General features: G+C 47.3%; 1 protein-coding gene across 4 annotated transcripts in view; it reads left to right on the top strand.

The window, feature by feature from the left end:
- Positions 1-27,149, top strand: part of rtf2 (replication termination factor 2) — a 303,881-nt gene that overhangs the window by 268,799 nt on the left and 7,933 nt on the right. For 2 of the 4 annotated variants that reach the window (XM_072514519.1, XM_072514517.1), the window contains 2 exons: positions 985-1,039; positions 18,058-18,147. In XM_072514519.1, coding sequence (XP_072370620.1) covers positions 985-1,039; positions 18,058-18,147 — 145 coding nt within the window. The remainder of the gene's footprint in view (positions 1-984; positions 1,040-18,057; positions 18,148-27,149) is intronic. The other 2 variants (XM_072514520.1, XM_072514518.1) reach the window with 1 other exon arrangement.

Genomic DNA, 27,149 nt, shown 5'->3' with positions numbered 1-27,149 from the left:
CGCACCCATTTCTATCTTCCTCACTATCTGCAACCTGTCTCTCGCCCCCTCTCTTTCTCCCTCTTTGCATGTCTCCCTCACTTTTCTCTTCATACCCTCTCTCCTTCTCACCTCTCCTCATCTTCTCTCTCTCCCTCTCCTCACTCATCCACTTTTCCTTCCCTGTCTTCAACCACCCTCCCTCTCCCCCCTCTTCTCTCTGCCTCTTCGTGTGTGTCCCCGGCCAAACCCAGCCCCAATGCACTCTCCCACTCACATAACTTAATTTACTAAAACGGTAGTGGGCCCTGCTCCAACCTCCTATTCCACTCCAACCTGGCTACTTTGGAGGCTGCGCCTCTGCTCTGGTTCTTCAAAGCCCTGCTCCTGCCTGTCTGAGCATCCCCCTACCCCCCCAATGATCCCTCAAAGGACCAGCTTGGAAAAGAGAGACCAGCTTTGTAAAACTGTGCCCCACTACCCTGGTACCTCCAATTCCCCGGATCCACACACACCAGGATCCCCAAGCCACGCCCTTCACTACCTCCATCTCCCGGGGCAACGCTCGCCATTATCTTCATCTCCCTGGGCCCTGAACTGACCACCACAATTGTTTGCTTCTCCATTCCCAGCATGCTTCTCCTCCATATTTGCAGCTAATAGGCTTAGTGGTGAGCCTCTCAGTAGCAAATGTGGGAGGGAAATGGCTGTGAAACTTATTTCAAACTTATTTCTTTGACCTTCATTTCTAAAAGTAGAGCTGGGGGCCACAGAGAGGGGCTTTGCAGGTCACATTGGCTGCAGGCCATATACTGGACAAGCTTGATCTATCTGGTGTAGCTCTGCAGCTTTCTGTTAATTGTTAAATGTAGCGGTTGGAAGAGCAGAACGTCACCATCTTCACTGTGAAGTAACATGTTGCAGGCTTTGGACCTTTCAGCTGTGATAATGTTGCTGCATATTATTTTCATGTTGGATAAAACCACTTATTTTTTTTCCCCCCAGAAAGCAAGGAAATCCAAGACAACAGAGACTGTTGTGAAATCTGCACTTACTGAAGGTACTGTATAATGTTTAAAAGCAAATTACTGCAGATGCTGGAATCTGAAACGAAAGAGAAAATGCTGGGAAATCTCAGCACGTCTGGCAGCATCTGTACGGAGAGAACAGTGCTGACGTTCTGAATCAGGTGACTCTTTGTCAAAGTTTTGACAAAGAGTCACTGGACTCGAAACATCAGCACTTTTCTCTCCCTACAGATGCTGCCAGACTTGCTGAGATTTCCCAGCATTTTCTCTTTCGTACTGTATAATGTTTATCTGTTAAGAGCATTTCCCTTGGTCAAAGATCAAATTCTAAACTTGCTAGATGTTTCATTTACACAGCTTTTGTAAAATTAATCATCGGATTGTGTTGAATCCCAAATTTCTTTCTCTGTCAGTCTGGCCTCAATAAAAGTCGAGATGGATTTGCAAGTAAAAAGAAGTTATTTTATTCAGCTTGCAAGCTACCTAGTCCACAGTGATACAGATAACATGTTGCTTTCTGCAGCCCCGGGAACTAAGTGAAGGTCCCAGACAAAGAGATCAGTACTCATACATTCAAATGGCATCAAGTTTCACATACTCGACACCCATAGGTCATCCTATGTCCCTCCTGACTTGTTTGATCTATTCTGATTGGCTCACTTCCAATCCCTTTCTCCGGCCCCTATCAATGCAGCATCACTCTCATAGACACACCTCTTCCTGCTTTTCCCATGCGGTCTAAAATCCTTTGTCTCTACTTGCCAGAATCAAAGTGGCTTATTTCTACATTACATTAACTAATATCTCTAAAGTAACTATTTTATATCACATTCGTCAATTGTTTGCAGCACCTTGATGATTGCGCAGCTATTAATAAATCCAAATTGCCATATGTGTCTGAATTCATGGTCTACATTTTGAAAAGTCCCAATCTCAGCGTGGACTCTTTTTCACTGCTTTGGTGGAAGAGTTGCAGTGAAGTTACACATGCAAACCTCAAAAACATTAATTTAGTGTGATCTATGTGGGTGTTGCTTGTGTTGCAGTTAAAACTGAGATGAGGCGGAATTTCTTCAGCCTGAGGATGGTGAATCTGTGGAACTCTTTGCTGCAGAAGGATGTTGAGGCCAAATCATTGGGTGTCTTTAAGACATAAATAGATAGGTTCTTGATTAATAAGGGGATCAGGGGTTACAGGGAGAAGGCAGGAGAATGGGGATGAGAAACATATTAACTATGATCGAACGGCAGAACAGACTCGATGGGTCGAATGGCCTAATTTTGCTCCTGTATCTTATGGTCTAACCCTTTTGTTGCAGGAGTTTCACGACTGTTCAACTATAGTGTTCCTCACTCTCCAACTGACCAGATGACACTCGAGAGTTTCAGTTCAAGAACTCTATTCCAGCAATAGCAGGGGAGTTAAGCATCCACTAGGTGGCTTTCTAGCTCCCCGATAACAGAAAATACAGCGAAATTATACTTTTGTGTGTTATCTCAAGTAATTACCAATCAAAAGAATACATTTGTTCAGAAATTATCTATGTCCATTCGCAACTAATAATTAGGATTACATGATGCATTACATTGAGTATAATTACCAGTCACAATCAAGGCACGGTTCCCATACTTCCATCTTTTTTTCTTAAATTTTGATTATCCAATAATCTTTTTTCCAATTAGGGGGCAATTTAGCATGGCCAATAACCTGCACATGCTTGAGTTGTAGGGGTGAGACCCATGCAGACACGGGGAGAAAGTGCAAACTCCACCCAGACAGTGACCCATGGCCGGGATCAAACCTGGGACCTCGGTGCCATGAGGCAGCAGTGCGAACCACTGTGCCACCGTGCCGCCCTACCCATACTTTCATCTCATCGTTCTGTAAGTATTACATGAACGGCAGCTGCATCAACAAATACATTTCTGTGCGCAAGTATCCTTGCTGAAACTAAAAATCCTTGGACGCTTATCTGTTAATAGCAACAAGTTTCCACTAACTGTCTGTGTAGAATTTACTAACCATAGCAAGTAGTAATATATTCCCAAGTACAATAAACATTTAAAAGCAGTCGCTATCTCAAATTATCTCAATTATTTGCCCAAGATTCTAATACTACCCGGACCGATGAACTCGATCGAGCTGTGGGTCCAAGTCTCAGGGTCCTCGAAGTTGGTTCTGACACGTCTCTTCTGTCCATCTCTGGTTTGCCGACGAGTCTTGTCCGTAGTCTCCTTGTCGAGTCTTCGCTGGTGATGTTCTCTAGGGTCCTTTCTTCTTCCCTCTTCGCACCCTTTGAGAAGATTCTCTGATCTTCATCCATTGGGGTCACTGGGCATGGGTCGCAACACCCAATAGAGTTGCTGATTCCAAATCTGCAGGACACCAAGAACTCCCCTCCTTCTTCAGGCGCATTGTCCGGACGTAACCATATAAAGTAACGGCGGGGACCCAAGATGGCAGAAAGTCTGGCCGAATATGAGGGATACACATCAATCACCTTATCTGAATAGGGCTGATTATCTCCGATCTCCGTTTGCAGGATAAGTCCTAACTTGCCTGTCTCTGACCAGTGTATTTGAAGTTGACCTGTCTAAATTCCCATCAGGCCTGGCTGTGGTGTTGGCTGTGGTTAAAATTTCCAATTCTGTGTTGGGCCTACGATTGATCTGGCCACACGTGCTATATAAATGTTGAAAATATTACGCGTAGAATGAGGTGTGACAGGATTTTTAGCAGCGCTCTATGTCATAATTACTTTATAACAATATTTCTGACCCTGAAACATTAATTTTATATTTATGGAATGTGAAATTTATCCATTATGGTAAAACAAAATAGATTTTAAAAATAATGAGAATTATTTACCGAGGTTGGTGACCCCTGCTTTTACCTTGATCCCACTGGTATAGGATTAATTTCCAGTCTTTATTTTGCTTTCTACTGAAGAGAATTCTTCAATGTGATTGGCTGGTTTTTTTTACTGCTTAATGATGCCACTGGTACTGGACAGCTGAGATCCCCTAAAGCTGACATTGGAGAGAAATAAATGTCAGGAAAAGTTAAATCCATGAGACAGAGATCGCTAGAGCTTTGCGAGCAGCTTTCTTCAAGGTCAGCTTTCACTTCACCACTGATGCAAATTCTAGATCACCATTTGATTGCACCAACTTTAGTGCAATCAAGGCACAGGGCTCCCCTGCTCCCTCCACTGCCATGCAAGATCCAACTTGGTATACCTAATACCAAGGTAAAGGTGAAAACTAAACACACCAATAAAGGAATATATAATGATCATGGTCACTTGTGTACAGTTTTCATATTTGAACCACAAAGCACTGAAAATCCCAGAATACCACGTCATGTATGTCACCCAATTGTCCAACACAGCAGCCACTGACAGTTCCTGATTTCTCACAGCACCAAAGAACTTGAAGTTGGCAGTGCACTTCATGTTTATTATTTGCCATATTTAAATAGGCCGCAAGCATGGGAACTATATAGAGTGCTCTCCAACAATATCAGTATGCTGTGCATTTGAAAAACTAGGTGGATTATTGCCAGAGTGGCAATCTTGCTCTAATGTTCCACCAAGGTTGCTACAATGCAGGATTGTAAAATTCAACCAAGCGTCAGCACGCTGCAGATGATTTTATCGCTCTTTTTGGAGAAAGATTATGATTGACACAACCCCACACTAAATTCACCACCTTTATCGAGAATTTTAAACAAAGCCATTTCAATTAAATCATCGTTGCCCCTCCGTGGTCAGTCTGAAATGGGTCATGTAGGAATGATCTTCGACTAAGATCTTCCTGCTTGGTTCACCAGTTCTTTTCCTTTCAATACATACTTTCTGTCTTCTTTCTCTAGCCTCTGTCATGTGGGCCTTTCTTTGTGGTTTATATACAGAAAGATATTCATCTTTTGTCTCAGCACTCAACAGCTTTCTGGACTCAATATTGAGTTTAGTGACTTGAGGTCATAACCTCTGCCTCCATCTTGTTCCATATTTCTATTTGTTAGGTTTTTTTGCTGTCTCATTTCTTTCTTTATCCCTTCATGTTGCATTCCGATGATTGCTGTGTCGCCATTCAGGCCTCATCTGGACACAACCTTTGTTTCTTTACTCTACTCTCTCTTTGGCTTTTACATCATAAAATCTTTGATTCGTTAATCTCTCCTGTCCAGCACCCTATCACAGGGTGCTGGTCCTTTTGTTCTTTCTGCTCCCTCCCCTTTCTACAGATTTAAATCTTACATTTATACTTCCTTCAGTTCTGATGAAAGATCATCACCTGAAACTTTTAACTCTGTTTCTCTCTCCACAGTGTTGTCTGACATGCTAAGTGTTTACAGAATGTACAGAGAGGTGGTCACGCCACAGGCACAGACGCCGCAGGCAGGAAGGGAATGGGTGACCACCAGGCAGACCAAGAGAGCTAGGTCGGCAGTGCAGAATCCCCTGTGCCATTTCTCTGCAAAACAGATATACCACTTTGGAAACTGTTGTGGGGAATAACCTCTCGGGGGTGGGGGGGGGGGAGGGAGAAGTAACAGCCAAATGCCTCCCTGGTGCTAGGGTCAAGGATGTCTTGGCGCAGTTGCAGGACATTCTGGAAGGGGAGGGTGAACAGCCAGTGGTCGTGGTACATGTAGCTACCAAAACATAGGTTAAAAAAATACAGGTAAAAGCACAATATAGGGAGTTAGGAAGAAAGTTGAGAAGGTAGTGATCTCAGGATTACTACCAGTGCCACGTGCTGGTCAGAGTCGAAATAGCAGGATATATTGGATGAATATGGGGTTGAAGAGATGGTTTGAGGGGGACGGTTTCAGATTCCTGAGGCATTGGGACCAGTTCTGGAGGAGGTGGGACCAGTACAAATTGGATGGGTTACGCCTGGGCAGGACCGGGACTGATGTCCTCGGGAGAGTATTTGCTCGAGTGGTTGGGGAGGGTTTATATTAAATTGGCAGGGGGATGGGAGCCGATGCAAGGAGTTGAGAAGGGAACAAGGGAAAAGACTAAAGACAGCAAGGGGGATAAAAAAAGTGATGGCCCATGAAACCAAGGGCCAGATTCAAACAGGGCCACAATGAAAAATGTTGGGAACGAGGCAAGTAATGTTAAAAACACAAGCTTAAAGGCATTATGCCTTAAAGCAGGGAGCATTCGCAATAAAGCAGATGAATGGTGCAAGTAAAAGTAAATGGATATGATATAATCGGGATTACGGAGACATGGCTGCAGGGTGACCAGGAATGGGAACTGAATGTCCAGGGGTATTCAGTATTTAGGAAGAACAGACAAAAGTGAAAAGACGGTGAAGTGTCAGTGTTGGTTAAAGAGGAAATTAACGCAATAGTGAGGAAGGATTTTAGCCCTGGCAATGTGGAATCCGAATGGGTAGAGCTGAGAAACACCAAGCGGCAAAAAACATTAAGGGCGTCTTATATAAACCCCCAAACTGCAGTGGTGATGTTGGTAATGGCATTAAATGAGAAATTAGAGATGCATGCAATAAGGGACATCTGTAATTGCGGGTGATTTTAATCTGCATATAGATTGGGCATATCAAATTAGCCACAATGCAGTTGAAGAGGAATTCCTGGAGTGTATACGAGATAGTTTTTGGACCAATACATTGAGGAGCCAAATGGAAAGTAGGCCTTCCCAGACTAAGTACTGTGTAATGAGAACGGAATAGTTGGCAATCCAGTTGTGTGAGGCCATTTGGGGATGAGTGACCATAATACAGAATTTTTCATCAAGATGGAGAGTAAAGTAGTTGATTCTGAGACGAGGGTCCTGATTCTTAATAAAGGAAACTACGATGGTATGATGCGCAATTGGGAAGCATTACTTAAAGGGATGACCGTGAACAGGCAATGGCAAACATTCAAGGAGCGCATGGGCGAACTACAACAATTGTTTATTCCTGCCTGGAGCAAAAGTAAAACGGGAAAGGTGGCCAAACCATGGCTTATGAAGGATATTAGAGATAGTATTCGATCCAAGGGAGAAGCATACAAATTGGCCAAGAAAAACAACAGGTCTGAGGATTGGGAGCAGTTTAAAATTCAGCTCAGGAGGACCAAGGGATTGATTAAGAAGGGGAAAATAGACGACGAGAGTAAACTTGCAGAGAACATAAAAGCTGACTAAAGGTTTCTATAGCTACGTGAAGAGAAAAAGACTGGTGAAGACGAATGTAGATCCATAGATAGATTATGTGGGAACGAGAGAGACTCGCCGCGGTTGGTGTGTTGCCTCCCAGGTGCCAGGGTGCGTGATGTCTCGGATCGTGTTTTCAGGATCCTTAAGGGGGAGGGGGAGCAGCCCCAAGTCGTGGTCCACATAGGTACCAACGACATAGGTAGGAAAAGGGATAGGGATGTAAGGCAGGAATTCAGGGAGCTAGGGTGGAAACTTAGATCCAGGACAAACAGAGTTATTATCTCTGGGTTGTTACCCGTGCCACGTGATAGCGAGACGAGGAATAGGGAGAGAGGGGAGTTGAACACGTGGCTACAGGGATGATGCAGGAGGGAGGGTTTCAGATTTCTGGATAATTGGGGCTCATTCTGGGGTCGGTGGGACCTCTACAAATGGGATGATCTACACCTGGACCAGAGGGGTACCAATATCCTGGGGGGGAAATTTGCTAATGCTGTTCAGGAGGGTTTAAACTAGTTGGGAACCTGAATTGTAGCTCCAGTATACAGGAGGTTGAGAGTAGTGAGGTCATGAATAAGGTTTCAAAGTTGCAGGAATGTACCGGCAGCCAGGAAGGTGGTTTGAAGTGTGTCTTCTTCAATGCCAGGAGCATCCGGAATAAGGTGGGTGAACTTGCGGCATGGGTTGGTACCTGGGACTTCGATGTTGTGGCCATTTTGGAGACATGGATAGAGCAGGGACAGTAACGGTTGTTGCAGATGCCGGGGTTTAGATATTTCAGTAAGCTCAGGGAAGGTGGTAAAAGAGGGGGAGGGGTGGCATTGTTAGTCAAGGACAGTAGTACGATGGCAGAAAGGACGTTTGATGAGGACTCGTCTACTGAGGTAGTATGGGCTGAGGTTAGAAAAAGGAAAGGAGAGGTCACCCTGTTAGGGGTTTTCTATAGGCCTCCGAAAAGTTCCAGAGATATAGAGGAAAGGATTGCAAAGATGATTCCGGATAGGAGCGAAAGCAACAGGGTAGTTATTGTAGGGGACTTTAACTTTCCAAATACTGACTGGATACGCTCTAGTTCGAGTACTTTAGATGGGTCCGTTTTTGTCCAATGTGTGCAGGAGGGTTTCCTGACACAGTATGTAGATAGGCCAACGAGAGGTGAGGCCATATTGGATTTGGTACTGGGTAATGAACCAGGACAGGTGTTAGATTTGGAGGGAGGTGAGCACTTTGATGATAATGACCACAATTCGATTACGTTTACTTTAGTGATGGAAAGGGATAGGTATATACTGCAGGGCAAGAGTTATATCTGGGGGAAAGGCAATTATGATGCGATGAGTGCATCGGATTGAGAGGAAAACTGCAGGGGATGGGCACAATGGAAATGTGGAGCTTGTTCAAGGAACAGCTACTGCGTGTCCTTGATAAGTGTGTACCTGTCAGGCAGGGAGGAAGTGGTCGAGCAAGGGAACCGTGGTTTACTAAAGCAGTCGAAACACTTGTTAAGAGGAAGAAGGAGGCTTATATAAAGATGAGACATGAAAGTTCAGTTAGGGCACTCGAGAGATACAAGTTAGCTAGGAAGGACCTAAAGAGACAGCTAAGAAGAACCAGGAGAGGACATGAGAAGTCTTTTGGCAGGTAGCATCAAGGATAGCCATAAAACTTTCTATAGATATGTCAGGAATAAACGAATGACTAGGGTAAGAGTAGGGCCAGTCAAGGACAGTAGTGGGAAGTTGTGCTTGGAGTCCGAGGAGATAGGAGAGGTGCTAAATGAATATTTTTCATCAGTATTCACACAGGAAAAAGACCATGTTGTCGAGGAGAATACTGAGATCCAGGCTACTAGACTAGAAGGGCTTGAGGTACATAAGGAGGAGCTGTTAGCAATTCTGGAAAGTGTGAAAATAGATAAGTCACCTGGGCCGGATGGGATTTATCCTAGGATTCTCTGGGAAGCTAGGGAGGAGATTGCTGAGCCTTTGGCTTTGATCGTTAAGTCATCTTTGTCTACAGGAATAGTGCCAGAAGACTGGAGGACAGCAAATGTTGTCCCCATGTTCAAGAAGGGGAGTAGAGACAACCCCGGTAACTATAGATCAGTGAGCCTTACTTCTGTTGTGGACAAAATCTTGGAAAGGTTTATAAGAGATAGGATGTATAATCATCTGGAAAGGAATAATTTGATAAGAGATAGTCAACACGGTTTTGTGAATGGTAGGTCGTGCCTCACAAACCTTATTGAGTTTTTTGAGAAGGTGACCAAACAGGTTGATGAGGGTAAAGCAGTTGATGTGGTGTATATGGATTTCAGTAAAGCGTTTGATAAGGTTCCCCACGATAGGCTACTGCAGAAAATACGGAGGCATGGGATTCAGGGTGATTTAGCAGTTTGGATCAGAAATTGGGTGGTGGTTGATGACAAATGTTCAGACTGGAGTCCAGTTACTAGTGGTGTACCGTAAGGATCTATTTTGGGGCCACTGCTGTTTGTTATTTTTATAAATTACCTGGAGGAGGGCGTAGAAGGATGGATGAGTAAAAGTGTGAGGTGATTCATTTTGGAAGGAAGACAGAGTACTGGGTTAATGGTAAGATTCTTGGCAGTGTGGATGAGCAGAAAGATCTCGGTCTCCATGTACATAGATCCCTGAAAGTTGCCACCCAGGCTGAGAGGGTTGTTAAGAAGGCGTACGGTGTGTTAGCTTTTATTGGTAGAGGGATTGAGTTTCGGAGCCATGAGGTCATGTTGCAGCTGTACAAAACTCTGGTGCGGCCGCATTTGGAGTATTGCGTGCAATTCTGGTCGCCGCATTATAGGAAGGATGTGGAAGCATTGGAAAGGGTGCAGAGGAGATTTACCAGAATGTTGCCTGTTATGGAGGGAAGATCTTATGAGGAAAGGCTGAGGGACTTGAGGCTGTTTTCGTTAGAGAGAAGAAGGTTAAGAGGTGACTTAATTGAGGCATTCAAGATGATCAAGATAAGTCCCTGGGACCTGATGGGATTTATCCTAGAATTCTCTGGGAGGCCAGGGAAGAGATTGCTGGACCATTGGCTTTGATTTTTATGTCATCATTGGCTACAGGAATAGTGCCAGAGGACTGGAGGATAGCAAATGTGGTCCCTTTGTTCAAAAAGGGGAGCAGAGACAACCCCGGCAACTGTAGACCGGTGAGCCTCACGTCTGTAGTGGGTAAAGTCTTGGAGGAGATTATAAGAGACAAGATTTATAATCATCTAGATAGGAATAACATGATCAGGGATAGTCAGCATGGCTTTGTGAAGGGTAGGTCATGCCTCACAAACCTTATCGAGTTCTTTGAGAAGGTGACTGAACAGGTAGATGAGGGGAGAGCAGTTGATGTGGTGTATATGGATTTCAGCAAAGCGTTTGATAAGGTTCCCCACGGTAGGCTATTGCAGAAAATACGGAGGCTGGGGATTGAGGGTGATTTAGAGATGTGGATCAGAAATTGGCTAGCTGAAAGAAGACAGAGGGTGGTGATTGATGGGAAATGTTCAGAATGGAGTTCAGTCACAAGTGGAGTACCACAAGGATCTGTTCTGGGGCCGTTGCTGTTTGTCATTTTTATCAATGACCGAGAGGAAGGCGCAGAAGGGTGGGTGAGTAAATTTGCAGACGATACTAAAGTCGGTGGTGTTGTCGATAGTGTGGAAGGAAGTAGCAGGTTACAGAGGGATATAGATAAGCTGCAGAGCTGGGCTGAGAGGTGGCAAATGGAGTTTAATGTAGAGAAGTGTGAGGTGATTCACTTTGGAAGGAATAACAGGAATGTGGAATATTTGGCTAATGGAAAAGTTCTTGAAAGTGTGGATGAGCAGAGGGATCTAGGTGTCCATGTACATAGATCCCTGAAAGTTGCCACCCAGGTTGATAGGGTGGTGAAGAAGGCCTATGGAGTGTTGGCCTTTATTGGTAGAGGGATTGAGTTCCGGAGTCAGGAGGTCATGTTGCAGCTGTACAGAACTCTGGTACGGCCGCATTTGGAGTATTGCGTACAGTTCTGGTCACCGCATTATAGGAAGGACGTGGAGGCTTTGGAGCGGGTGCAGAGGAGATTTACCAGGATGCTGCCTGATATGGAGGGAAGATCTTATGAGGAAAGGCTGATGGACTCGAGGTTGTTTTCGTTGGAGAGAAGAAGGTTAAGAGGAGACTTAATAGAGGCATACAAAATGATTAGGGGGTTGGATAGCGTGGACAGTGAGAGCCTTCTCCCACGGATGGAAATGACTGGCACGAGGGGACATAGCTTTAAACTGAGGGGTAATAGATATAGGACAGAGATCAGAGGTAGGTTCTTTACGCAAAGAGTAGTGAGGCCGTGGAATGCCCTACCTGCTACAGTAGTGAACTCGCCAACATTGAGGGCATTTAAAAGTTTATTGGATAAACATATGGATGATAATGGTATAGTGTAGGTTAGATGGCTTTTGTTTCGGTGCAACATCGTGGGCCGAAGGGCCTGTACTGCGCTGTATTGTTATATGTTCTATGATCAGAGGATTGGATAGGGTGGACAGTGAGAGCCTTTTTCCTCGGATGGTGATGTCTAGCACGAGGGGACATAGCTTTAAATTGAGGGGAGATAGATATAAGACAGATGTCAGGGGTAGGTTCTTTACTCAGAGAGTAGTAAGGGCGTGGAATGCCCTGCCTGCAACAGTAGTGGAGTCGCCAACACTCAGGGCATTCAAATGGTCAATGGATAGACATATGGACAATAAGGGAATAGTGTAAATGGGCTTTAGAGTGGTTTCACAGGTCGGCGCAACATCGAGGACCGAAGGGCCTGTACTGCGCTGTAATGTTCTGTTACAGTCAGAAACAGGGGAATGTATAATGGGAGACAAAATGGCTGAGCAACTAAATACATACTTTGGTTCTGTCTTTGCAAATGAGGACAAAAATCAGATACCAGGAATGTTGGGGTACGCAGGGTCTAGTAAGAGGGAGGAACTGAAGGAGAGAAATGGTGTTGGAGAAATTGATCGGAATGAAGGCTGATAAATCCCCAGGGCTTGATAATCTGCATCCCAGAGTACTGAAAGGAAGTGGCTCTAGAAATAGTGGATGCATTGGTAATCATCTTCCAGGATTCTAGAAGACTCTGGAACAGTTACTGTAGATTGGAGGGTAGCTAATGTAACTCCACTATTTAATAATAGATTGGAGGGTAGCTAATGTAACTCCACTATTTAATAATAATATTATTATTGTTAGATTGAAAAGATGGGCATGGCTAGGGAACTAGGAGCATTTATGGAGCAGATGGGGGCGGTGGACCCGTGGAGGTTCATGCACCCGGGAGAGAAGGAATTTTCATACTTCTCACACGTACACAAGTTATACACCCGTATCGACTTCTTTGCCGTGGGGAAATCAATGCTTCCAGGGATCACGGGAACGGAGTACTCTGCGATCGTTGTCTCTGACCACGCTCCACACTATATGGATGTGAGGTTGGAGACAGGCCGTGCCCAGCGCCCCACATGGAGGCTGGACACGGACCTCCTGGCCGATAAGGCCTTCTGTCAGAAAACATCGCGGGCCATAGGCGACTACGTGAGTAACAACCAAAACGGGAAGGTCTCACCCTCCACGTTCAGGGAGGCACTGAAGGCCGTGATTAGAGGAGAGATCATGGCCTACAAGTCAAGCAGAGATAGGGAAGAGAGAGTGGCCAGGCAACAACTGGTGGACTCCATCCTGGAAGTCGACAGAAAATACTCCGAGGCCCCGACCGTAGGGCTGCTGGCGGAGAGGAAAAAGCTGCAAATGGACTTTAACCTGCTATCCATTAGGAAAGCAGTGTACCAACTCCGTCAGACACGGGGGACCTTCTACGAACACGGAGAGAAGGCTGGCCACCTATTGGCTCACCAGCTGAGAAAGCAGGCAGCCACAAGGGAAATAGCGCAGGTAAAGGATAGCAGAGGCAGACTGGTAACAGAACCAAAGGAGGTCAATCGGGCATTTGAGACCTTCTACCGGGGACTGTACACCTCCGAGCCCCCCAACGGGGACGCGGGGATGAAACTGTTCCTAGATGGGCTGGAACTACCAGTTGTGAGGGAAGACTGACGGGCGGAGCTGGAAGCACCAATAGACCTGGGAGAAATCATAGAGAGTATCAGCTCCATGCAGGTGGGGAAGGCACCGGGACCCGATGGGTACCTGGCGGACTTCTACAAAAATATTTGCACCAGTCCTGGCCCCACACCTAAGGACATGTTCGCGGACTCACTGGCAAGGGGCACCCTGCCCCCAACACTAGCGCAGGCCACAATTTCCCTGATACCCAAAAAAGATAAAGACCTGACGGAATACGGATCATACAGACCCATTTCACTGCTGAATGTGGATGCGAAAATACTCGCAAAGGTCCTGGCCAAAAGGCTGGTGGTCGCAGAGGACCAAACTGGCTTTGTCAAGGGTAGGCAGCTCACAGCGAACATCAGGCAGCTGCTGAACGTAATAATGACCCCCTCTGGGGAGAGAATACCAGAGGTGATCGTCTCCCTGGATGCAGAAAAAGCCTTCGACAGAGTCGAATGGAAATACCTCCTTGAGCTACTGGAACGGTTTGGGCTAGGAGCGGGGTTCACCGCCTGGGTGAGGCTCTTGTACAACACTCCCAAAGCGAGCGTCCGAACTAACACCACCAGCTCTAAATACTTCCAGATGCAGAGAGGAACAAGACAGGGCTGCCTCCTGTCCCCACTCTTGTTCGCGCTAGCAATCAAACCCCTGGCGATAGCCCTGCGGGACGTGAAAAGCTGGAACGGAATCCGGAGAGGAGACAGAGAGCACAGAGTCTCACTCTATGCAGATGACCTGCTCCTCTAAGCCACATGAGGGACTGAAGGCAATACTGCAAATACTGAAAGAGTTTGGAACCTTCTCGGGCTACAAACTTAACCTGGGCAAAAGCGAGGCATTCCCAGTGAACCCAAACGGGGGAGGGAGAGAGCTGGAGGGGCGCCCGTTCAAAACAGCCCAGAAAAGATTCCGCTACCTGGGGATCCAGATAGCCAGAGACTGGACACAGATCCACAAGTGGAACCTGACTAGCCTGGTGGAGGAAGTAAGAAGAGACCTTCAAAGGTGGGGCTCACTCCCACTCTCCCTGGCAGGGAGAGTGCAGACGATCAAGATGAACGTACTGCCAAGGTTCCTCTTCCTGTTTAGATCCATTCCGATCTTCATCCCCAAGGCCTTTTTCCAAAACGTAGACAGTCTAATCATGGCGTTTGTATGGGGGTGTAAGTACCCGAGAATCCCAAAACAGACACTGCAAAGAAGGAAAATCAAAGGGGGCTTGGCTCTACCAAACCTACAATACTACCACTGGGCAACAACGGCAGAAAGAGTGAGGGGATGGGTACAAGAACCTGACACAGATTGGGTACAAATGGAGGAGGCATCCTGTAAAGGAATGACACTCTCGGCCCTGGCTACAGCAGCACTCCCATCCCCCCCAACAAGATACACAACAAGCCCAGTGGTAGCGGCCACGCTGAGAACATGGACCCAGCTCAGGCAGCACTTCGGGATAACTAAAATGTCCCCCATGGCCCCCATCTGCGGCAATCACAGATTCCCCCCAGCCATGCTAGATACCACCTTCAAAAGATGGAGGCGAGACGTGGGCACATTGACGGTCGGGGACTTCTACGTAGGGCACAGACTGGCTACAGTAGACGAACTGACGACGAAGTGCAGGCTAGCAAAAGGACAGGAAATGAGACACCTCCAAAAAGAACACTTCCTCCGCAAAGAGACCGTGGGGTACCCTGGGGCCCCAGAAAGCACACTACTAGACGACATGATAGGCACCAGCAATGAGAAGGGGGGGCTATGTGGGAAAATATATGGACAGCTACTGGACAGAGCCCGGACTCCACTCAGACAAAAATGGGAGGACGAACTGGGGACAGAGGTAGGATGGGGACTCTGGAGCGAAGCACTGAGCAGGGTGAACTCCACCTCCTCCTGCGCAAGGCTAAGCCTAATGCAGCTCAAAGTGGTGCACAGAGCGCACCTGACCAGAACCCGAATGAACAGGTTTTTCCTGGAGGTGGAGGACAAATGTGAGCAGTGCCAGAGGGGCCCGGCCAACCACACCCACATGTTCTGGGCTTGCCCCCAAGCTTGCTGGGTTCTGGACTGCCTTCTCCGAGGCAATGTCCAAGGTTGTGGGGGTGAGGGTGAAGCCATGCCCAATAGTGGCAATCTTCGGGGTATCGGAGCAGCCAGAGTTACACATGGGGAAGGGGGCTAACACCCTTGCTTTAGCTTCCCTAATCGCACGCCGGAGAATCCTGCTCGGCTGGCGATCGGCAGCACCACCCACAGCTGCAGACTGGCTCGCTGACCTTTCGGAATTTCTTAACCTGGATAAGATTAAGTATGCCACCCGAGGGTCAGAGGAAGGCTTCCTGGATACTTGGGGGCAGTTTGTCGGTGTGTTCCAAAACCTGTTCAAGGCCAATAACGAGGAATAACCTAATAAGAAGTTTTTAAAAAATTTTTTATTGTTAAAACACCAAGATAGATGAGTTACCAAAAGACTGCGCAGGGTGGGGGGGGGCGCAGAAGGAAGGTAGGGAAACCACGAGAGATGAATCCACTCTGTCCGGAAAATAAAGGAAAAGCACAGCCGAGGGGGGGGGGGGGGGGGGGGGTGGGAGAGAACGGGGAAGGGGAAGGAACCATAGACCGATCCAGAGGGCAATGAAAGGCACGTAGGGTCAGTTAAACGAAGGACAAACTAAACCTCTGTATAATAAAGGAAATTAGCGCAGGCGAGAAAAATGTGATGTGTATATATACAACTGTTTATAAATATGAGAAATGCCAATAAAAAGATTTATTTTTATTTTTAAAATTAGTTAGATTGGAGGATTGCTAATGTAACGCCACTATTTAAAAAGGTATTTAGAGAGAAAATAGGGAATTATGGACCAGTAAGACTGACATCGGTAGTAGAGAAAATTCTTGAACCATTATCAAAGATTTTATAGCGGAGCACTTGGAAAATAAAGGCAGGATCAGACAGAGTCAGCATGGATTTATGAAGGTGCAATCATGCTTGATTAGTCTACTGGAATTCTTTGAGGATGTAACCAGTAGAGTTGAAGAGGGGGATGTATATTTGGACTTTCAGAAGGTTTTTGACAAAGTCCCGCTTAAGGGATTAGTGTGTAAAATTCAAGTGCATCGGATTCGGGGTAGCGCATTGAGATGGATAGGCACATGAATTGCAGATGCAGTATAATTTGGAAAAATGCAAGGTTATCCACTGTGGTAGCAAAAACGAGAAGGCAGACTATTAAATGAATGGCCATAAATTGGGAGAGGGGAAAATGCAATGAGAGCTGGGTGTCTTCGTGTAACCACTGAAGGTAAGCATGCAGGTACAGTAAAGAAGACAAATGGATTTCATAACAAGTGGATTTTCAAGTACAGGTGCAGGGATGTCTTGTTGCAATTATATAGGGCCTTTGTGAGGACACACCTGGAATATTGTGTGCAGTTTTAGTCTCCTTATCTGAGGAAGGATGTTCTTGCTCTAGAGGGAGTGCAGTGAAGGTTTACCAGACTGATTCCTGGGATGGCTGGACTGGCGTATGAGGAGAGATTGAATCGGTTGGACTGTATTCGCTGGAGTTCAGAAGATTGAGGGAGGAACCTCCCGGAAACCTGTAAAATTCTAACAGCACTAGACAGGGTAGATGGTGGAACGATGTTTGGGTATGTCCAGAACCAGGGTCACGGTCTGAGGATACGCGGTAGACCATTTAAGACCGAGATGAGAAGAAATTTCTCCACCCAGATAGTGATCAGCCTGTGGAATTCACTACCAGAGGAAGTAGTTGAGGCCAAAGCATTGCATGTTTACAAGAAGCAGTTAGATGTAGCACTTAGGGTGAAGGATTAAGCTATTGAGTTGGATGATCACAATGAATGGCAGAGCAGGCTTGAAGGGCCGAATGGCCTCCTCCTCCTGTTTTCTATATTTTGTTCTGATTTCAGATTTCCAGAATCCACAGTATTTTGTTTTTGCATTGCTCTTTAGTTTACTCAAAACTGAGTTCTGTGAAAAGCAAGCATTTGTAGAATGTGCCATGCATCAATCTTAATTGAGTAAAATACTGAAAACTTAATTCAGGCCGGTTATTAATTAGTCCAGAAACTGTTTGAAACCCACATACCTTCTCTCTGTCTGTCTCTCGCTCCCGCTGTCTGGCTCTTGCTCCCGCAGCCTGCCTTGCCCTCCTCCTACCTGCCCCGCCCTGCCGCTGCCTGACCCCCCTCCCCCACCCCTCGCAGTCTCCTGCACTCTTTCTCCACCGACCCCCATTGGCCTCTTTCCCGTGCCCCTGCTGCCTTGGCCTTCTGTATCTTTGTAACTCCCTTCAACCCTACAAGCCTTTTCTGATCTCTGCCCTCCTCTGATTCTGGCTTCTTACATATCCTTGATTTTAATTGCTCCTCCATTGGTAGCTGTGCTTCCAGCTTCCTTGGCCCAAGGCTCCAGAATTTTCTCCCTAAACTTTACTGCCTGTCTACCTTTCACTGGTAACTGGCACCTGTAGAGCAATAACAAGGATCCAAGGACCTTGAAGGAAGAGAAAATATTTTGGTCACCTCAGCTCGTCCTCTCGAGCAATGCTGCATCACCAACTTAAATTAAAAGCGTTGCAGTGTTGTAGTTGAGCTGTAAGCATAGGCAGTTCCTAAAGAAATATGACATATGACTTAGTCTACTGACACAACACTCCCAAGTTGCCAGGAGTTAAATCTCCTCATTGATCCTTTTTCTCTTTATATGTAGAAATCTCAGGGCCATCGAGCCAGAAACCCAAAGAAAAGAAAGCAACTATTGACAAGATGTTGAATGGTTATTCCAGCTCTACCAGTACAGGTTGGTTTCTATTGCAATGTTTGTTTTGGTTCTGACTGTCATTCTAGAGATAGGATCTCAAGTTCCATGACATGGACTGCATTGTAAGGAGTTTATTTGAAATCTATATTCCTTTGGCTTTCAGGCAAATTGTGTTTACTCTGGGTCTCTTAAATGATTCAAAAGTTTTCATCCACCACTACTCATTCCAAAGTTCTAACCACTCTCTGTGCAATGAAGGATTTTGTTGTGAAGTTGCTAGTTTGCACCTGTGTCGCCTTGTCCTAATCACATGAATTCAGAAAAATGTCACTTATGTCCCACTTATTTGGTTTGTCCCCACTTGGAACGTAAAAAACCTGAGGGTGGACTGGCTTATTATGTGCACTAACTTTATAAATGTGATCTGTTACAAGGTAGTACTCCTTGTTTGCTAGTTATTTGTTTGGCTTACGGATGCCCTTTCCGCCAAGGGTTGACCTCTGATGGAACTGGACAATTGTACAAATGATATTTTTGCTTTGGACATCTCTGCCACAGACTTAAAGAGATGTCAGCGGCAAATATGAACAGTCCATGCTGATGATGTGCAGATCAGATCATGCAAACATATGAAAATAATGGGCAGGTCATAGGGTTTTACAGCGCAGTCCACCCAGCTTTCCCCACGTGGTGATCACATCTTATCTCAAACTGGAATCTGACCTGTAGGTAGGCTGTCCACCATTCTATAGGTTTTCAACAGAGACATCAGTGAAGATGTGAACAAACCGTTAAAGTTGTAAACATAACTTTGCAGTAGTTGTGCTGCGTTTCCAATAATCTTTCCAAGTACTGAAGCATGAATAATTATCAGCTATGGCAGGGTTTCCCAAACCTTTCGAGCCGCGCAACCCCCCGTGACCAGGGCGGCACGGTAGCATAGTGGTTAGCACAATTGCTTCACAGCTCCAGGGTCCCAGGTTCGATTCCCGGCTTGGGTCACTGTCTGTGCGGAGTCTGCACGTTCTCCCCGTGTCTGCGTGGGTTTCCACCAGGTGCTCTGGTTTCCTCCCACAGCCCAAAGATATGCAGGTTAGGTGCATTGGCCATGCTAAATTGCCCTTAGTGTCCAAAATTGCCCTAAGTGTTGGGTGGGGTTACTGGGTTATGGGGATAGGGTGGACGGGTGGGCTTGAATAGGGTGCTCTTTCCAAGAGCTGGTGCACTGTAATGACCTGCACTGTAAATTCAATGACCTCCCAAGAGCATCGGGGAACCCCAAACATTCTCATGATGTCAACATTTTTTGTTTTTTGCTGCAAAACAGGTGCAAACACAGATAATCAAACTTAAATATGGCTTTTCTAGCTATATCTATGCATCTACTAGGAATTGGGAAGAGAGACACAGTCACATGTACATTCGCCAGCCACGTGGCCCACTTCACACTCACCCCTGGCTAAACCACCCTCCAATGGCTCCTTAACATTAAACCCTGGAACTAGTACCCACTTTAGGAGTGGGTAATCTGGTAATAATTAAAAAGTTCTCTGATTTTAAAAAAAATACTTGCGTTTTACCTTTTGCCATTTAAAAAAAAAAAAAAAAAAATTTTTTTTTTCTTCAAGCGTTTTCCATTTTTAAAGCAAGGAATCATGTTGGAAAGCTGATTCTTGTATCAGACACATGCACCTCTCTCTCCCACATACCGACTCACCTTGATTCCTCAGACACCCTCAACCTCACTCACGCACACACATTCTCATCCTCACACACACATGCTCATCCTCACACACACACGCACTCATCCTCACTTGCACACACACTCATCCTCACTTACACACACATTCTCTCACACCCTCACTCTCACACCCTCATTCTCTCACACCCTCATTCTCTCACCCCCCCATTCTCTCACACCTTCATTCTCTTACACCCTCATTCTCTCACACCCTCATACTCTCACACCCTCACTCTCTCACACCTTCACTCTCTCACACCTTCACTCTCTCACACCTTCACTCTCACACGCACATTTTCACTCACACTGAAACGCTCATCCTCTCACGCACACGCTAATCAACTCGTACGCACGCACACTCATTCACGCACACACTCATCCCCACACATGCTCCAACTCACACTCATGCTCATCCTCTCACGTGCACACACTCATCCTCTCACGCACACGCCAATCAACTCGCTGCACAGGCTAATCAACTCGCATGCACACACATCCACTACCACGCACACGCTCATTCACGCACACATTCATCCACACACACGCTCGTCAACTCACACGCACACGCTCATCCGCGCACATGCCCATCACCTCTCACACACGCACATTCTCATCCTCGCACGTGTTCATCCTCTCCCGCCCTTCCTGTCGCGCGCCTCTCTTACCCGCCGTTGCCGCCTCTCTTCCCCGCCGTTGCCGCCTCTCCTCCCCGCCGTTGCCGCCTCTCTACCCCCCGCCATTGTCGCCTCTCCAACCCTCGCAGCTGCCGACTCTGCACTCCTCGCCGTTGCCGCCTCTCCTCCCCGCCATTGCCGCCTCTCCTCCCCGCCGTTGCCGCCTCTCCTCCCCGCCGATGCCGCCTCTCCTCCCCGCCGTTGCCGCCTCTCCTCCCCGCCGTTGCCGCCTCTCCTCCCCGCCGTTGCCGCCTCTCCTCCCCGCCGTTGCCGCCTCTCCTCCCCGCCGTTGCCGCCTCTCCTCCCCGCCGTTGCCGCCTCTCCTCCCCGCCGTTGCCGCCTCTCCTCCCCGCCGTTGCCGCCTCTCCTCCCCGCCGTTGCCGCCTCTCCTCCCCGCCGTTGCCGCCTCTCCATCCCCGCCGTTGCCGTTGTTGCAGTTGTGTCTGGTTATCAGCATCCAGTGCTCCAAGAAACCTTGCTCTGATTGGTCTATTTGACTTCTCTATTTATTTTCAAATTTTGCGCGTTCGAACTAGCGTCTGCAGGTAACGTGGCAGCCGCCAGATTCACTGATCCCCAGACACCCTTGTTGCTAATTTTGGCTGTTTGACTTTTAATTTGGCTCTGTTTAATTACGTTTGCTCAAGAGTCGCCAGGTATCTTTCGACGCCGCCACAAGGTTCAGAACCGAATACTGATCAAAGACTCGATACAACAGTTAGTAAGTTCAAAAGCAATGCTCATTTATTTGCACATAGTCAAATTTACTCGTGCATAAACTCTACAAACTAAACTATCACTATTACTAAAGTCTATACTTCGCTTCGGGTGCCCACTCAGTCAGAGGAACAATGGCCGTTGCTCGGTTCTGAGGCTGCTGGGTTGAGCTGTTTACAGGATAGCAACTAGGAGCGTCTATCTCGTAGCGTGCGTTGGCTTTGAACTTACTTGGTCTGATGCAGCAACTCGGCGGGTCTCTCTTCGCTGAGAGCCAAGGCCAAAGAAGAAAGATTCTCCCTTGGGGAATACCTTTTATACTAAAAAGGGCTTTGCGTGTTTTTGGGCGAGCCTTGAACTTGGCCTCAATTAATTGGGCCTTTCCCAATCATTCGTATCGATCTTCCTCCAATGGAGGGGTGGTTCCCTGATTGCTGGGCGTGTCCTAGGTGACCATTGTTCTGCTTTGTTTTAGTCTCTTCTGGCGCCGGTGGTGTCTGCCTTTACATTGTGTATCTAAATGTTTCCCTTTTGTCCCTGGAGATGGCTCATTAGTATGTAGATTGCTTAGCAGTGCTTGTTTCTTAGTATTGTCCAATTTTCCCTGCATTCTTTGCGAGTGTCCATTTTGTAACTGGGACGTGGCCATCCCAGATGGCTACACCCTTCCCAGACTCAGTTTGGGAATCCCTGAGCTCTGGTGAAACTGCATTTAGTTGCAGATTTTGCCTTGAGGTTTAATCAGAATGACTGCAATATATTAGTGAATCTCTGATTTGAACTTGGGGCACTTTTTATCTTTTTAAAAAATATGACCCTTCTTAAACAGCTTGTAAGACTTTTATATTTGATTCCTCTTTAAATAGAAAGAGATTACTGTTATAATTTAGATTCCACGCTCGACAAGTCATGGATTGAAGTCCTGGAAACACAATGTAAAGTGTTACTGTTCAGTGATGCGATGATAGGTTAGCATTGCTGCCTCACAGGCGCCGAGGTTCCAGGTTCGATCCCGGCTCTGGGTCACTGTCCGTGTGGAGTTTGCACATTCTCCCCGTGTTTGCGTGGGTTTCGCCCCCACAGCCCAAAAGATGTGCAGGGTAGGTGGATTGGCCATGCTAAATTGCCCCTTAATTGGAAAAAATGAATTGGGTGCTCTAAATTTAAATTTTAAAAAAAATACAAATGCTCATCTGTTAGTGTGTTTGGGAGGTATTCACAGGCTCAGAACCTTCCCAGATGCACCAAGGCTGCTAGACTGCTATGGCCAAGATTTGGGGATGCACATTATAATGAGAAATGTTTTAATTTATCTTTTAACATCATTCCCAAGAGGAACCTTGAAGGAAATGGGAGTTGCTGACTCAGTCTGACACATCCCCCGCTGTCTCTGAATTTAATGGCCAGGAAGCATGCTGTCTGCCGCTGCATGAATAATAAATGGCACTTACCGACATGTCCGTAATTGGTTAGTGTTCTCAATTAGTTTACACTGGGTAAAAGGAGTGCAATCAGTTTGAGGGACAAATCGAGGTTTGAGCTTCTTCAGAGTTTAATTTGTTCTCGGTGGCTAAGTTTTTTTAAAATGAATATTTTATTGAAAATTTTTGGTCAACCAACACAGTACATTGTGCATCCTTTACACAATATTATAACAACACAAATAACAATGGCCTATTTTATAAACAAACAAAACAAAACAAAAAAAAAATGAATAAATAATAAATAACAAAAATGAAAACTAACCCTAATTGGCAACTGCCTTATCACAAGTAACACTCTCCAAAAATATAATTTAACAGTCCAATATATAATTATCTGTAGCAACGACCTATACATATTATACAGTATATATTAACAACCCTGAGAGTCCTTCTGGTTCCTCCTCCCCCCGCCCTCCCCCCCCCCCCCCCCCCCCCCTCCCCCCCGATCCTGGGCTGCTGCTGCTGCCTTCTTTTTTCCATTCCATCTATCTTTCTGCGAGGTATTCGACGAACGGTTGCCACCGCCTGGTGAACCCTTGAGCCGACCCCCTTAGAACGAACTTAATCCGCTCTAGCTTTATAAACCCTGCCATGTCATTTATCCAGGTCTCCACCCCCGGGGGCTTGGCTTCTTTCCACATTAACAATATCCTGCGCCGGGCTACTAGGGACGCAAAGGCCAAAACATCGGCCTCTCTCGCCTCCTGCACTCCCGGCTCTTGTGCAACCCCAAATATAGCCAACCCCCAGCTTGGTTCGACCCGGACCCCCACTACTTTTGAAAGCACCTTTGTCACCCCCATCCAAAACCCCTGTAGTGCCGGGCATGACCAAAACATATGGGTATGATTCGCTGGGCTTCTCGAGCACCTCGCACACCTATCCTCCACCCCAAAAAATTTACTGAGCCGTGCTCCAGTCATATGCGCCCTGTGTAATACCTTAAACTGAATCAGGCTTAGCCTGGCACACGAGGACGACGAGTTTACCCTGCTTAGGGCACCTGCCCACAGCCACTCCTCGATCTCCTCCCCCAGCTCTTCTTCCCATTTCCCTTTTAGTTCATCTACCATAGTCTCCCCTTCGTCCCTCATTTCCCTATATATATATATCTGACACCTTACCATCCCCCACCCATGTCTTTGAGATCACTCTGTCCTGCACCTCTTGTGTCGGGAGCTGCGGGAATTCCCTCACCTGTTGCCTCGCAAAAGCCCTCAGTTGCATATACCTGAATGCATTCCCTTGGGGCAACCCATATTTCTCGGTCAGCGCTCCCAGACTCGCGAACTTCCCATCCACAAACAGATCTTTCAGTTGCGTTATTCCTGCTCTTTGCCACATTCCATATCCCCCATTCATTCCCCCAGGGGCAAACCTATGGTTGTTTCTTATCGGGGACCCCCCCAAGGCTCCAGTCTTTCCCCTATGCCGTCTCCACTGTCCCCAAATCTTCAGTGTAGCCACCACCACCGGGCTTGTGGTGTAGTTCCTCGGTGAGAACGGCAATGGGGCTGTCACCATAGCCTGTAGGCTAGTCCCCCTACAGGACGCCCTCTCCAATCTCTTCCACGCCGCTCCCTCCTCCTCTCCCATCCACTTACTCACCATTGAAATATTAGCGGCCCAATAATACTCACTTAGGCTCGGTAGTGCCAGCCCCCCCCCCCATCCCTGCTACGCTGTAAGAATCCCTTCCTCACTCTCGGGGTCTTCCCGGCCCACACAAAACCCATGATGCTCTTTTCAATCCTTTTAAAAAAAGCCTTCGTGATCACCACCGGGAGGCACTGAAACACAAAGAGGAATCTCGGGAGGACCACCATCTTAACCGCCTGCACCCTCCCTGCCAGTGACAGGGATACCATATCCCATCTCTTGAAATCCTCCTCCATTTGTTCCACCAACCGCGTTAAATTTAACCTATGCAATGTGCCCCAATTCTTGGCTATCTGGATCCCCAGGTAACGAAAGTCCCTTGTTACCTTCCTCAACGGTAGGTCCTCTATTTCTCTACTCTGCTCCCCTGGATGCACCACAAACAACTCACTTTTCCCCATGTTCAATTTATACCCTGAAAAATCCCCAAACTCCCCAAGTATCCGCATTATTTCTGGCATCCCCTCCGCCGGGTCTGCCACGTATAGTAGCAAATCGTCCGCATACAAAGATACCCGGTGTTCTTCTCCTCCTCTAAGTACTCCCCTCCACTTCTTGGAACCCCTCAACGCTATCGCCAGGGGCTCAATCGCCAGTGCAAACAATAATGGGGACAGAGGGCATCCCTGCCTTGTCCCTCTATGGAGCCGAAAATATGCAGATCCCCGTCCATTCGTGACCACGCTCGCCATCGGGGCCCTATACAACAGCTGCACCCATCTAACATACCCCTCTCCAAAACCAAATCTCCTCAACACCTCCCACAAATAATCCCACTCCACTCTATCAAATGCTTTCTCGGCATCCATCGCCACCACTATCTCCGTTTCCCCCTCTGGTGGGGCCATCATCGTTACCCCTAACAGCCTCCGTATATTCGTGTTCAGCTGTCTCCCCTTCACAAACCCAGTTTGGTCCTCGTGGACCACCCCCGGGACACATTCCTCTATTCTCATTGCCATTACCTTGGCCAAGATCTTGGCATCTACATTTAGGAGGGAATAGGTCTATAGGACCCGCATTGTAGCGGGTCCTTTTCCTTCTTTAAGAGAAGCGATATCGTTGCTTCAGACATAGTCAGGGGCAGTTGTCCCCTTTCCTTTGCCTCATTAAAGGTCCTCGTCAATACCGGGGCGAGCAAGTCCACATATTTTCTATAGAATTCGACTGGGAATCCATCCGGTCCCGGGGCCTTTCCCGCCTGCATGCTCCTAATTCCTTTCACCACTTCCTCTACCTCGATCTGTGCTCCCAGCCCACCCTTTCCTGCTCTTCCACCTTGGGAAATTCCAGCCGATCCAAGAAGCCCATCATTCTCTCCCTCCCATCCGGGGGTTGAGCTTCATATAATTTTTTATAAAATGTCTTGAACACTCCATTCACTCTCTCCACTCCCCGCTCCATCTCTCCTTCCTCATCCCTCACTCCCCCTATTTCCCTCGCTGCTCCCCTTTTCCTCAATTGGTGTGCCAGCAACCTGCTCGCCTTCTCCCCATATTCATACTGTACACCCTGTGCCTTCCTCCATTGTGCCTCTGCAGTGCCCGTAGTCAGCAAGTCAAATTCTACATGTAGCCTTTGCCTTTCCCTGTACAGTCCCTCCTCCGGTGCTTCCGCATATTGTCTGTCCACCCTCAAAAGTTCTTGCAGCAACCGCTCCCGTTCCTTACTCTCCTGCTTCCCTTTATGTGCCCTTATTGATATCAGCGCCCCTCTAACCACCGCCTTCAACGCCTCCCAGACCACTCCCACCTGGACCTCCCCATTATCATTGAGTTCCAAGTACTTTTCAATGCACCCCCTCACCCTTAGACACACCCCCCTCATCTGCCATTAGTCCCATGTCCATTCTCCAGGGTGGGCGCCCTCCTGTTTCCTCCCCTATCTCCACGTCTACCCAGTGTGGAGCGTGATCCGAAATGGCTATAGCCGTATACTCCGTTCCCCTCACCTTCGGGATCAACACCCTTCCCAGCACAAAAAAGTCTATTCGCGAGTAGACTTTATGGACATAGGAGAAGAACGAGAACTCCTTACTCCTAGGTCTGCTAAATCTCCACGGGTCTACACCTCCCATCTGCTCCATAAAATCTTTAAGTACCTTGGCTGCTGCCGGCCTCCTTCCAGTCCTGGACTTCGACCTATCCAGCCCTGGTTCCAACACCGTATTAAAATCTCCCCCCATTATCAGCTTTCCCATCTCTAGGTCCGGAATGCGTCCTAGCATCCGCCTCATAAAATTGGCATCATCCCAGTTCGGGGCATATACGTTTACCAAAACCACCGTCTCCCCCTGTAGTTTGCCACTCACCATCACGTATCTGCCCCCGTTATCCGCCACTATAGTCTTTGCCTCGAACATTACCCGCTTCCCCACTAATATAGCCACCTTCCCTGTTTTTCGCATCTAGCCCCGAATGGAACACCTGCCCCACCATCCTTTGCGTAGCCTAACCTGGTCTATCAGTTTCAGGTGCGTTTCCTGTAACATAACCACATCTGCCTCAAGTTTCTTAAGGTGTGCGAGTACCCGTGCCCTCTTTATCAGCCCGTTCAGCCCTCTCGCGTTCCACGTGATCAGCCGGGTTGGGGGCTTCCTACCCCCCCCCCCCCCCCCCCCCTTGTCGATTAGCCATCCCCTTTTTCCAGCTCCTCACCCGGTTCCCACGCAGCTGTATCTCCCCAGGCGGTGCCCCCCCCACCCACCCCCTCCCATACCAGCTCCCCCCTCTCCCCAGCAGCAGCAAACCCAGTAATTCCCCCCTC

The sequence above is a fragment of the Scyliorhinus torazame genome, chromosome 8, assembly GCF_047496885.1.
Source record: "Scyliorhinus torazame isolate Kashiwa2021f chromosome 8, sScyTor2.1, whole genome shotgun sequence".
NCBI lineage: Eukaryota > Metazoa > Chordata > Chondrichthyes > Carcharhiniformes > Scyliorhinidae > Scyliorhinus > Scyliorhinus torazame.
The sequence above is the reverse complement of the archived record's forward strand: the minus strand, read 5'-3'. Positions and strand labels throughout refer to the sequence as shown.